The sequence below is a fragment of the Cyclopterus lumpus genome, chromosome 12, assembly GCF_009769545.1.
Source record: "Cyclopterus lumpus isolate fCycLum1 chromosome 12, fCycLum1.pri, whole genome shotgun sequence".
Taxonomy (NCBI): domain Eukaryota; kingdom Metazoa; phylum Chordata; class Actinopteri; order Perciformes; family Cyclopteridae; genus Cyclopterus; species Cyclopterus lumpus.
In genome coordinates, this window is record NC_046977.1 from 8,818,632 (window position 1) to 8,832,343 (window position 13,712).

General features: G+C 40.7%; 3 protein-coding genes across 3 annotated transcripts; 2 read left to right on the forward strand and 1 right to left on the reverse strand.

The window, feature by feature from the left end:
• Positions 1–66: 66 nt before the first annotated feature.
• c12h9orf16 (chromosome 12 C9orf16 homolog) lies at positions 67–1,440 on the reverse strand. Its single transcript, XM_034546552.1, has 2 exons — positions 1,124–1,440; positions 67–909 (listed from the first exon to the last, which is right to left on the reverse strand). Exons 1-2 carry the CDS (start codon positions 1,182–1,184, stop codon positions 668–670), a joined length of 303 nt encoding a protein of 100 aa, XP_034402443.1. The 5' UTR covers positions 1,185–1,440; the 3' UTR covers positions 67–667.
• Positions 1,441–2,073: 633 nt separating this feature from the next.
• Positions 2,074–4,623, forward strand: surf2 (surfeit 2). Its single transcript, XM_034546688.1, has 6 exons — positions 2,074–2,267; positions 2,413–2,564; positions 2,738–2,841; positions 3,673–3,858; positions 4,004–4,137; positions 4,238–4,623. Exons 1-6 carry the CDS (start codon positions 2,193–2,195, stop codon positions 4,325–4,327), a joined length of 741 nt encoding a protein of 246 aa, XP_034402579.1. The 5' UTR covers positions 2,074–2,192; the 3' UTR covers positions 4,328–4,623.
• Positions 4,624–6,578: 1,955 nt separating this feature from the next.
• Positions 6,579–13,086, forward strand: surf4 (surfeit 4). Its single transcript, XM_034546689.1, has 6 exons — positions 6,579–6,812; positions 9,004–9,190; positions 10,097–10,173; positions 10,266–10,309; positions 10,928–11,114; positions 11,820–13,086. Exons 1-6 carry the CDS (start codon positions 6,765–6,767, stop codon positions 12,084–12,086), a joined length of 810 nt encoding a protein of 269 aa, XP_034402580.1. The 5' UTR covers positions 6,579–6,764; the 3' UTR covers positions 12,087–13,086.
• Positions 13,087–13,712: the final 626 nt, after the last annotated feature.

The window sequence follows — 13,712 nt, forward strand, 5'->3', positions numbered from 1 at the left end:
CTTTTATTTAACTAATATCTGCACTATTATTCTTTAAGGGTTCATACAAATCAACAGGACAGCAGATATATTTACAGTCATGCTGCAGATCAAACTTTATACACTGGTAGACCTTTCTAGCATTGCATATTTACTTTTTATGATGAATCAAACAGGAACAGAGTCTAGGGCTATTACAAAGCTGAACTTTGACACCAAATGGATCAGCACACGGCAAATAAGTTTAACTATGACCCCTATTTGGCCATGCAGACTACTTAAGAGCATGGTCTACTCTTGAGGAATGTTATACTGGTTACTGTCAGTTAAATTACAGCGCATCAGCGTTGGATGTCCCACTTTGAACAAGGTTCACAGACAACAATCAACACATGCAACTTTGATTTCACTGAAATAGTTCCAGGTGAGCAACTTGTACGCTGCTAGAGCTCAACCAATTTAAATCTGCTGAGGAACCAAACATCAGCACATCACAGTTCAACAAAGGAGAAAGACATGAGGGGACGGAGGACAAGCAAAATGTCACATCTGCCGATGGAGGAGAAGATGAATTGGATAGGCATGAACTATGCAGATCAGGGATCATTAGTCCAACAGACAGAAGTAAGGAGTTGAGTCAACTAAATACTTTCATCCCTGTATTTTTGATTAACTCAGCGCCCCTCACTCATTTGCAATCCCCATTGTCTTTATTCAGGTCTTCCTTGCTGCTTGAGGAGGAATCCCCGTCTACAGGACATTGCTCCTCTTGGGTCTGGGAGCCGAGACGTTGGGCCCTGAACTCCAGCCTGGCTTGCTTGTTTGACTCCATTAGTTCGTTCAGTTTGCCATTAAGTGAATCATTCCGATCTTCCAGGTCATCGAGATAAGAGTTAATCTGGTCTAGCGTGGAGTTGATGGCGTCAAACTCTGTGTGTATGAAGCAGAGAGCAGTCATTTGTCAGAAAAAGTAAAACGCTTTTCTTGCAGAGTAAAGCAAAAGTAAAGTAACACTTCCATCACTAATAACCCCATTATTTTGGAAGGGATTAATGTTGTCAAAATAAATAAAGCACCCATTATAATTCCTATAACTAACTATGAATTAATCTGTAAACGTTACTACAACGAATGAACACATTACCTTCGTCGTCGTTGATACCATCGTCAATTGAGATGTGTGGATCTCCGTTTGGTCCAGACATTATTTAACGTGAAAACATTCACGTTTAGTAAACAAAAACGCTAGCTACCGTATGGTGTTAACAATTAACTATAGCTAGCTTGATTGCCAGATAATTTATTGTTCAAATTCAGCAAAATTATCGACAAACTCAATATTAAATATCTACTTAAACGTTATTTTGAGAGTTTGGAAACAATTTAGATTCATATATACAGAAGAGGTGTTCGACGGTGCTAGCTGGCTAGACAGTTGTCATTGGTTAATGTCAGGAGTTTGTTTACCGAAGCGGTGAATCATGGGAAACGTGTGGGCCGGGTTTTAACTTCTGAGCAAAGATATGGCTGGTTGGGAGAAAGAGTACTCACTCTGTAAAGAAATCCAGATAGATAAGTGAACGTGATCTTAAATCCTACACCTCAAATAAATTTCAAAACGCGTTTTTAATGTTTTATTACCTGTGTCCGTTTTCGAATATGGTCAACCTTTTTTATTTAAAGGTGAAAGTCCTGAAAATACGAACAGAGTGGGCCATCTATAATTCCTTGCGCTCTAATTCCGAGCTGTCAGGTGATGTCAGTCAGCTGACTTGTTAGCGCTGACATCTGCCAATTAAAGTTTATTTTATAGTCACTCGAGCTTCCTCTGTTTATTTTTTTATTTTCACAATAGCTATATATATATATATATATATATATATATATATATATATATATATATATATATAGTTGTATAATAATAGTTATCTTATTTAATCCGTTTCCCTGTGAGCATTACTGAAAACCCCAAGCTTTAACGTTACCTGTTTTTCTCAAATTGATTTGATCAAAGGGTCTTGTTTGATAAATACCACGATGATAGCTGAATGGCTTTTACCCTTTCGTTTAAGCTGACCTTCCTTACTTTAGTCAGTAGATGGCGACAACATATCGTGCAACGGAGTCTGCGCCAGCGACCCACGTGTAGTCATTTCCTGTAAGGGTGGTCTGATCAACACACCGAAAGGTCTGTTTTGAAGTGTTTTAACGCTATGGAAGAATTACCTGCGGACGTCAAAGCCTTTCTTTGTAACCACCCTTTTCTTCAGCTTACAGATGGCAAAAAGGTTCGCGAGCTAAATACTTCACATTTCACGCAACGCACTGTTGTACAATGTTATGCTAGCGGTATTGCTAGTGTATCACACGAGCCCTGCTCATGATGGCTACATGGTCATCTAAATTGTTTTGTTTGGCTGTTTTTTTTTACAGATCAAATGTACTCTGAATGGCCACGAGTTGCCATGCAACCTGACGGAGCTACATAATTTCACTAAAGGGAAGAAATATGAGAAACTGAGTGCAACAGCAGAGTTCAACTACAGCCAGTATGAACCTCATGTTGTACCAAGCACGAAACAACCGTAAGGAGACTCTTGCTTGCCATTTTGTCACTGTGCACCAGAGACACCTTCCACTTGCAACCGTGGTAATGCTTGTTAAGGAAAGGCATCAATTCCTCACTCAGAAATGGGCTGAATGCCTGAAGCTAGTCTGCACTCGTGTAATTGTCTGATGCCTCCTGTCTGTTTTCCAGCAAGCAGTTCTTCTGTAAGCTGACCCTCAGACACCTCAACCGGCAGCCTCATCATGTCCTAAAACATGTCAACGGGAAACGCTACAAGAAAGCCCTCTCCAAATGTCAGTGCATCACTCATTCTACACGCATGTCACTTAGGAGGAGTTGTTTTTACTACAAAGACCCACATTAAATGGACTTTTAGTGTGATACTCACCATTCAGGAAGGAAGTTTAGTTTGGATCCCTATTAGCTGACGCCTTAGCGGACACTAATTTTCTTGGGAGTCCACAGAAAGGACAACATTTAATACATGCAAACAAACAGTTAAAAATAGTACAAACAGAATAATACAAAATAAAGAAAGACAGTGCAGTCGAGGACTAGGATGTATATTGTGCAGTACAGTAATTCATACAACGAAAGATCAGATGACTACAAAAGGAAGTCATAGCTATCGCATGCATATCTGTTAATACAAATGTATATCGGTATGACCTCCAGCCGAACATAATCGTAAATGCGCTTGACCTACATTTTCAAACGTATTTGGGGATATATATATTTTTTTTAAAGGGCAGTACATTAGCAACACCAAAATCATGTTTTAAAATATTTTTTTAATGAGAAAAAAAGCAAGTATAACCCAACAACAATGCCATCTCCACATCATTATCAAGTCACAACGATTTGATGAGTTCTTATTAGTGTTGCCATTGTACCAATATCCTTCAAAACCCCTTTGTAGTATTACTTATCACCAGACTTTATGATGCAATGACGCATTCAGACACGTTTCTTTTTTACAAATTGAATGAACATCACCCAGATCAGAAACCCTCACAATGTTCTATCAGTATTATCGCTATGCAGTTCATTGTCCACCGCAGATATGTTGGACAAGTCACACTGCTAACTTGATCACTGACATTACTGTCTCGTTCCTGCTATAGATGAAGAGTGTGTGAAGCAAAGCATTGAGTTTGTTCCAGCCAGACTGAAACAGAAAAGGCCCAAAGACACCAGAGAAGAGGTCAATCGGGGGAGGCCCTCAAAACAAGGGAGCACCTCGTGGGAACCCTCATCCAGTGAAGAGGATCACAGCGACTCAGAAGACAGCATGAGTGACCTGTACCCTGGTCAGTATCCCAAGTGCACACACTGTAGATATCTGTCCACTTTTTTTTATTATGGCTGTTGTCGCGACGGTTCACTCAAGGCAAAACCAAATGAATTTACTGTGTCTAAAGCAGTGTGAATTTGCTGTGTCATGTGTTTCTACAGTCAAGATGTTCACTTTAAAAGATGAGGCTCAGGAAAGTATGGAGGGTGGTGGAAATAAGGAGGAAGGCGACTTCAAGACTGATGAAGAGGAGGAAATGGAGGTGGATAAGCAGGTGCCTCAGAAACGGAAGAAGGTATGTAGAAATCTTAAGTGGAACCGATGTAAATAGCTCGCACTTATACTCGCAATTTATATTTGGGATTAATTAATGCTTTCATATTTATGTCTTTCAGGTACAAGGCGGTGGTTTTCAGAAGAAATTCAGAAGTAATCACTGGAAATCAGGGCGTAAGAAACAAGTAAAAGTGCCAAATGGAAAGTAAAAAGCAAAACCACTCTAATACAGTATTTTTAAAACCTGGTAATTTGTCAGGGAGCAACACTGCACTTCTAGTTTGGAGTACAGGTCCAGTCTGAGCCAGCCTGACGTTTGTATAGGTTAACATCCGGTTGATTTTTCATATTCTCAGCATACGAAAGGTTGTCTGTTTGCCAAATTGTGATGTTGCAAAGTTCCAAAGAGGCTGGTTTATGTGACATAATGTTGACTGGATAAGTTGTATTGTCTGGTTTGTTCAAGTGTGCTAGGATAAAATACAACTCGATTTGGATTTGGAAACTTTGTGGTTTCTCAGTTTTTTTTTCTTCCCATATTACGTAGAAAATGAAAAGACAAACGGCAACTGTCAATCATTTGACAAGTAATATTCATGAAAAGCATTTAATAATTTGGCAATTTTTACAAGAAATCTAGCCTGACATGGATCTACATTTTAGTATATCAATTGCATACATAATTACTTATGTGGGGTTGACATTTCTCACACAGGACTGTATAGTCTATACCAATAGACTATATAGTAGCTGAAGGTACGGCCTTAAAAACAACCACCTGACTGCTCAGGAGTTACGGCAGCTTCTTGGCGGACTGTCAAGGCTTTTATGATAACCGCTCTTCCAATGTGACGATACGCGTTTTCACCCAGGATGGACAGATTATTGTTCTAATTAAATGTGTAATTCACACTTCTGAAACCGCAACATTGTTCTTCTGAGCCGTCAGCGTTGTCTTTCTCTGCTTCCCTTTGCCTGTATGTAAATGTTGAGGGCAAGAACATTTAACAATTAATAGTAAATAACATCAGCTAGAATGGTGCACACTGAACTACAGCTTGTGAAAATACCAAGTGTTCTTCTGCTTGGCTAACAAGGCGAACACATTTAAATACTTTCTGTAACTTTGGTCTCTTCAGTTAACAAGCCATGAGGCCCCTTTAACACCTCCATCCCAGTTCCTCTCACATAGCACTGCTCTCTTGTGGCAGTTATTTTCATCATCTTCACTCCAATATCATCTGTCACCAGCAGTCACATATTTGAGTAAATAACAAGCTTCTTTTTGGGGGGGGGGGGGGGGGGGGGCTGAAGGGAAAAAGTTAATAAACTCAAAATAAGCTGAATTGATGAAGTGATTTGACCTCGTCTGGGAGACGAAAGGAGTTCTCTCAGAAAGATGATGCACTCCTCCACAGAGCACAAGGGCTCACTCACCAGGCTGACGAGTATGGAAATGTATGCTGTGGCTTTTATATTCACCCAATTTCAACTGTGCACTTGAAGTATGGGAAATTGTGGACATACCTGTTGGACAGCGCTCGCCATCATCATCATCATCATCATCATTAAAACCCTGAATGAAGGAACATCTTTTTGCTCTCACCTCCCGTTTCAGAGAAATGACGCTGCCCCAACACGTTACCAAGACACTTATGTTGGTTTTCCCTCAAAGTTCTTATTCATCTTTGTGCAGTGTTTTTTTTTTGTTGTCAAGTTGTAGAAATTGAACAAAGTGAGGATTAAGGTAATCATTAAGTTGTTAAACTCAATAACAAAATTCTGTCAAAATTGTACAGGCTGATAGTTGCTTGATTTGTTTGGAGTAGTAAGCTACAGCTCCTTCCTACTGTGTGAACATGACTGACGCTTGTTTTTTCATTCATTCCTTTTAACATTAAATTATTTAATTAACTTAAAGGGCAGTCCAATTCTGAACTAATCATAATTGTAATGCTTTCCAGAATCAGGTGTATTGCAAAGTTGATTCCACACATAAACATGTGTCCTAATGTCATGGTCAACAAACAGTAGGAGAAAAGAAAGAACACGTAGTCAAAAAGTCCTGAAACATAAATACAAATAGAAAAATAAACTTATACTTCAAATGTCAAAAGATATGTGAAATGATGTTTGTTTAATGAAAAGAGCTCTTCGGGGGAGTACAGTGAACATGAGTAAAGGATTAAGAGACCCAATAAAGTAAAGAAACGAGGAATGCACCTCTGTCACGAAAGCGCACCCATCTATAAACGCAGCATTTTCCAGGATAAACCATGTGTAACAAATTATTGTAAAGGGAAAAAAAGAAAGAATTCAGTTCGGGTCCACCTGTGCTCCTTTTCACGTGTACACCCCGAAAACAACGCCGTGGAGAGGTGTCGCGCTCCTGGCCCCGATCAGCATACGTGGCATGCAGCGGTTGCAGTACCATGTAGGGGGGGCCCTGTCTCTCTCTGCTCACCGCGGGGCATTGTGGGGCGGAGGCGGCCTTTCTCTGCGTACAGGCGGTCGGGAAATCTTCAAGTAAATAACGTTAACAGGGGGGAGGAGCAGTCATAGTGCAGCCTGCGGGGAAAAAAAACAACACTTTAAAATCGTGTTGCGCTGAGCTTCAAATATTAAAAATCGTATTATTACATAAATATGGGACAGGAGGATCTCATGAGCACAGCCGAAGACGTGGCAGACCAGGTAACGTACGCTTTAACACGGCTAGTCGCTGTTAGCTCGGTAGCTGCTAACTAGTTAGTCTGAGAGTAGTAACGTGAGGCTTTTTTTGAGTTGTTCCCCTCTTGACAACGTGTCGCCTTTTTTGTTAATGTTTCTACAAATCCACAGTAGAGAGCCGACCGCCTTCACGTGACGGTGGATCAATGCGGCAGCTGGTTTGCTCGTGTTTCATGTATCTGTTAATGGTCCAGGCGTCCTGTCATGTGTCGCCAGATGGATTAGCTAGCTAGCTGCCGTTATTTATTCATGCGGACAACGTGAACACATTCGTTGGGGAACGACCAACCTGGTTAACAGTAACGAGTATACATGTAGATGGCGACATCATTATGCGCCTGTTTCCACCTGGTTCATTAACAGTCTCAGCAGTTGTGAAATCACTCAGCTTAGCCTCCCAAGTTATGGGCTAACAGGTATTTTCCCATTTGTGTTTTAACACCATACTTGTTCCGCATTGCCTGCGGCTTAAGGTTTCATACTATAAGCGTTGTATTTCCCTCAACTTAGTAGCTGCTTGTGGCCTTGACAGAGCTGCCACACCACCACACAGCTTACTCCCAAAACTAGACTCTCTCTTATACATGCCACAGCTGCCTTTTAGGTCCGTTTTCCCTCTTAGGGTTTTTGATGTACTGGTATGACTTCAGGAAATTCACTGACAGGAGAGCTGAGATGTCACGATCAGTGGTTACAGGTCTGCTTGTGGACCCACGTTGCAATGTAGACAGTAGGGGGGGGGGGGGAAAGCCCCAAGAGATTTGGGGTTTGTATCCTTGTAACGTTACCTTCTGTCATTTTTACAAGTTACTGTAGTCTGGCTCATAGGAGGTGTGTGTGCTGTACTATTGTGTGTTGGATTCATGGCATTGTGTATTTGCAGGACTGGAGGCTTTTTCAACATTGGCCTTACCTTTCGAAGAGCACTGTTAGTTAACACATCAAGTCCTGGAGTCAGTTCTGTCTATATATGTTTGTTAAGGCAGCTGTGTGGACTGAACTCACTACTCATGCGAACAACGGCACCATTTATGTTGCCTAATCTAATTACAACTACTTTGTTTCTACACTCCTAAGAGGAGTGCCGTGTATTGTAAAACATTTGGAAAAGGGAAGTGACATGTCTTCCTTTTGTAAAAAAGAAGAGGAAAAAAAAGAATTAAAAAAAACTCTGCTAAGCCCACGTAAAGCGGACATCTCTCACTAAGGAACATGTTACTTTCTCCAAAATGGTCTATTTGGAGACTGTTGCAGGGACCTCATGCTTGTTCGGATTGGCTACCATGTCGTCCATTCATGTCCCACATAGCAGTCATAGTGGGAGTTGGTGGACGCTCATAGGCTGCTATGATCTTACAGTGCTGATGTGGACTGCTGAGTAGGCGGGGCAGCATCTCTACTGGGTCACTGTACCATCTGAGGATCCGTTCATTAATTATATTTGAGAGAAGATCGCAGGGTAGTTTCTTTTTAAGCATATATTAAGCATACTTCAACTCATAATAACACGATAAGCCCTTGGCATTTAGGGTTGTAGGAGGGATGCCCAGCCCTGTTGTTGTCTTGACTTGTGTAGGCCATGACATAACTTCTACTCTGCCTTCTTATACTTTTGAAATCCATCAAATCTGTTTACATCCAGTTATATCTTCAGTTAGTAAACCGTAGCTTTTTTTTAATGCTTAAATATTCAAACATGAGTAATTTGTCTCGAACATTGTGTACAGTATGATCTCTAGTTATCTTAGTTAATGTAATTGTTGTTGCACAATGAATGAATACTTAGTATGGGTGTTTTAAATGCCACATGATTAACAACACTACATGACTAATCTAGTCTAAACAATGAATGAAAGACAAACAGACATTCCATTTACTTTATTAAATAAATTAAAAACCTGCTCACATACTGTACATACTGCATCTGCCATAGCTTCAGATAATGGAGTACTAGGTTATAGTTTTTTGTGACCTTTTGATGAGATTCAGTTATGTGTGTTACAGCTTGGTAACCCAGTAATGGGATTTCTTGGTTATGCTGTTGTAAGCAAGCTCAGCGACGCCTCAGAAACCACATCCTTTGATTGTTCTTCACACTTAAAGCCACTGTCTTTCTTGTAAATAATGTATTCTCTTCTTTCGCTCTGTTGTGCAGTTCCTTAGGATAACCAAACAGTATCTGCCCCACCTGGCACGTCTGTGTCTCATCAGCACTTTCCTGGAAGATGGCATCCGCATGTGGTTCCAGTGGCATGAGCAGAGGGACTACATCGAGGCTACCTGGAGCTGTGGCTACTTCCTGGCTACGGCCTTTGTGCTGATGAACCTCGTAGGACAGCTGGGTGAGTGAATGGGAGGCAGTGCACTGTCAGGTTACGGACATAACACGAGTCACCCTCGGATTTCACAGTAGCAAGTTACTTGTTTTTGTGGCGTTACTGGAGAGGGGGTGACACAAAAATTGTTATCCACAACAAGGAGTCAGTCAAATGGCTATTCCTGAAATTGTGCTCAGTGAATTTCATCCCCATAGTGTCTACAGTTTGCTGAAAGTTGTGCAATAGATGGATACAAACACAGTAAACTTCACTTCTGGGTTAAAAAATATCTTGCTGGTTAGAGAGGCCAGGGGCGACAGACGAGACTCGTTGAAGGAGGCCAAGAGGCAGCGCACTTGTTCACAAATCAGTTGCAGTATTGGTGGAAATGCATCCCTGAGCTCCTTTGAAGCAAATTGGCTGTAACACTTTTGAAGGCATCACACAAAATGTAGCGGAAGATAAAGTCAAGATGTTCTGAACTATAAAAGAAAGACTTTGCAGAGTAAATTCTGACGTAGCAAACATTTAACTCGCATGACATTAATGTGTTTCCTGTTGTCTGCGTCTTCTCTGATAGTCCCATAACGTGCACATTTGTTTCCTCCTTTCGAGCTGACATAAAAAACAAACATTAAAACTTCCCCAATTGTGGAGGGGGAAAGAGTACACAACCTTTACTTCTGCTACTGTGTTCTGTGTGTCTTTGGGCATGCAAGCTGCAGCCGAGTTTATTTGCGCCAAACCAGTTGATGGAAACGTTGTAAATTTGTATTTCTTTTTTTGCGACATTTCAAAAGTTTGCTTAACTATTGAATGGAAACATGTTGGCATTTGTCATTGTAAAGAAGACAATGAAAAATAAAACAGTGTGTTGCGGCAATAATAACCACAACTTTGTTGTGTGTGTGTGTGTGTGTGTCCTAACAGGTGGTTGTGTCCTCATACTCAGTAGAAATTTTGTACAGTATGCCTGCTTTGGACTATTTGCCATCATAGCGCTACAGGTAAGATCAATGACATTATAATTAAATTTTTTTATTTTCACAAGCAATATGTATTTTTGTAACTGATCTAGAATACCTTTTTTTTCCCCCAGACTGTTGCATACAGCATTTTATGGGATCTCAAATTTTTGATGAGGTAAGTGTCTCTGTGTAGGTTTAGTTTGTGTTATTTTGTGATCATTGATGAGAAGTGGCTTCATGACTTTGACAGCATGCAGTGCTTTTTCTGCAGTATTGGACATTTTCTATGGTAGTAAAATAGAACGCTTTTTAGTTGTCAAGCAGACTCTGACAATAACTTCCAACAAGACCTGTGATTTATTTCAACATCAACAAGCCAGATGAGGCCATCAGATAAATCCATTAAATACAGTGCTACATTATAGGGTTTCTGTCTACTTTTTAGTCTTTATGCTGCTGGTTTTTAGTATCTAGCTGGGATTAAATTAAGCTCTGAAAGACTAAATTGTGCAATCAATGAGTTGATCAAGGATGCTAATGACAATGTGATTTCTGATAGATTATTGAAGTAGTAAACCACCATAGTAAATACCATATTGAAAATTCCAAAAAACAAAAAAGGCTGTGTTGTGATTGACATTTGCAATTTTATTACTAAACGAGTGAGTGTTGCAGTTGCAGTTTGAAATCTGATTGTGCCATATTCACCTTGTATTCGAGACATTTGTCTGCTTGACTGACAGCAGGTCTGACAGACACTGTCCAAAAATAACCATCCTCTCACCTCTCCCAGAAACCTCGCCCTCGGAGGTGGTCTGCTGCTGCTGCTGGCCGAGTCTCGTTCGGAAGGAAAGAGCATGTTTGCTGGAGTACCCTCCATGGGAGAGAGTTCGCCAAAGCAGTACATGCAGCTGGGTGGTCGAGTACTGCTGGTGCTCATGTTCATGACTCTGCTGCACTTTGACTCCAACTTCTTCTCTGTGAGTACTGACAACAACAACCATTTGTTAATACAGATGGTTATTTCATCATTAAGTTACGACCAATGCTACGCCACTACTACTTATGGACACAGATGTAATATAATGCTATTGGATTTAGGCATAAATTACATTTTGGAAAATTGCTTTCTTGTCAAGAGATGGATCGATGCCACTCGGGAAAATTGACATCAATATATTAGCTTAGCATATTTAGCAAACAGCAAAACATGCTAAGCTAATATATTGATGTGTCAATTTCCCCAAGCGGACATTCATTCATAATCTGACAACACGGCACCTTCCCGTGTTGTGTGACGGTGTGTGTGTGTGTGTATTTGTGCTTTAGTACCGAACAGCTGTGAATTTAAATTTTGGACACCGCTCAATATTTTTATTCACACTTTGACTCACTTGACCACTGTGTCGGGGAGAGGAGGAGCCAGTATTGAATGTGTGTGTGTGTTAACAAACGGTAACTGAAACATGCTACTTTTATACCTTTTTGGTGTAAAATTGACGATTGTTTTTTCCAAAGTGTGCCACAACATTTCAGTTGAGTTCCATTCATTGTTGTGCAGCAAGTCTCTGAGAAATGATTTGCAGACTTGAAACTTGCTGGTCAGTCAGTGGCCCATCTTTGACGTGATGAACAGATACTGTAAAGTGCAATCTTCACCCTCCTACACTGACTTTCTCTCACAGATCCTGCAGAACATGGTTGGAACTGCACTCATCATCCTGGTGGCCATAGGCTTCAAAACCAAACTGGCGGCGTTGACCCTCGTCGTGTGGCTTCTGGCCATCAACATCTACTTCAACGCCTTCTGGACCGTCCCCGCCTACAAGCCCATGCACGACTTCCTCAAGTACGACTTCTTCCAGACCACCTCGGTCATCGGTGGTCTGCTGTTAGTGGTGGCACTTGGACCTGGAGGAGTGTCCATGGATGAGAAAAAGAAAGAGTGGTAGGCCAAGGGGGTTTAAGATAAGAGGATTGCACACCACCACTAACTCCCCCCATCGATTGGGACTCAAAGACCTTCCCTCCTTCAGTTCCACTCACCAGGGAACACCGTTTTCTAGTTTATTTTGTATCAATCCACTCACATCTATGGACATTTATTTTCTATTTTACATCATGCATAATGCCAGATTTGTTTTCCATAACAACAAGAATAAAAAAAGACCTGTGTGTTTCAAAGTGCAATGATGCATATTATGACAAAAAGGTTTATTTGTTTTGTTTGCAGAGAGAGATGAAAATAATGTATTGTATTTTATGGGTATTATGTCATGAGTTATAATAGATTAACGTTCATATTTTCTGAGTAAATGCGGCAGAGTGGACCGAGTGCAGCAGTTTGCCCCCTCCCCACCCCATGGATGTTGGTCTTTTTTTTTTTTGCCGTTGGATCTTAGTGTCAGAGACTTACTCTTTATATCAAACTCGGGCACTGATTTGACAGCAACTCGCCTTGACTCCAGGTTTCATCTTCCCTGTGGTTTTTCCTTCAACACGGTAGCCTTTAAAACATCTTTACACCTTCAATCTCATCTGACTCTTGTTCATGGGGAGTTGAATCCAGAGGGAGGGGGGGGGGACATGTACGTTGTGTTCAAATTGGTGGATTGCAGTCGTGCTTGATGAAAGTTTCAACACAATTGTTAGCGCCAGGACTTGTTATTGAGTATTTTGTCCTGTATGTCTTTGGCAAATGCCTAACTTGTGAACTGTATATGATCTGGTCAATAAGAGTGGGAGGCTCAATGTTTGTGAAACACCATAATCTGCAATCTAGAACAGCCAAGAGGACTTAGCAGTGTCACTTACTATCTGGACTTGCTCAGTGTTTTTTGCCCTGTGTAAGAAATGAAAATAAACAAATTCAGTGTATTGATTTCAAAAGTTTATATTGTATTTTTTATTTTGGAACTTCATGGCGAATAAATAAAAATTCTAAAATATAAAGTTACTGTCTTGGTACAAGTTTGTAGCCCTTATGATGTCCTCGGAGCCTGAAGAACATCAGCGGACCAGATAATCAAATGAATGTAAATTCTCCACTAACGAAGTATGACCATACAGCAGCATAGTGTCTTTTTGAGGACCCGTTGGATAGCACAGCTTTTCAGAAAATGGTAATAAAAGATTCTAAGATATTGTTTGGCCATACTGAAAGGTAAGTTTGTATTTGGACGGGTGTAAAGACTGACCTCTAACGGGTGTAAAGACTGACCTCTAACGACCTACGATGTTAAAACTTCACTGCAATGGATCTGTTTGAGCCATTTAGTGTTTTTTGGTTACTTAGTTTTTCTGGGTGTCAGTAGCAGACAGTTAACATGTTGATGGGTCATGCCTCCCAATCAAGTATTAACTGGACTCAGGTGCTAGTAGTCTCAGTGTGTTTGGCCTGCTGGAGATGTAATGGAGAGATTAACATAATTAAAAATATTAACATAGCAAACAAAGTAATCTGCAATCTACAGCTACAGCAGAGTGGAAGAAGTAACCAAAGCCAGATATGCGGGTCAAGAACATGCATTCCATTCACCACGTGGCTGTTGGCATTGGGCCAATTAGTCTCAAGATAC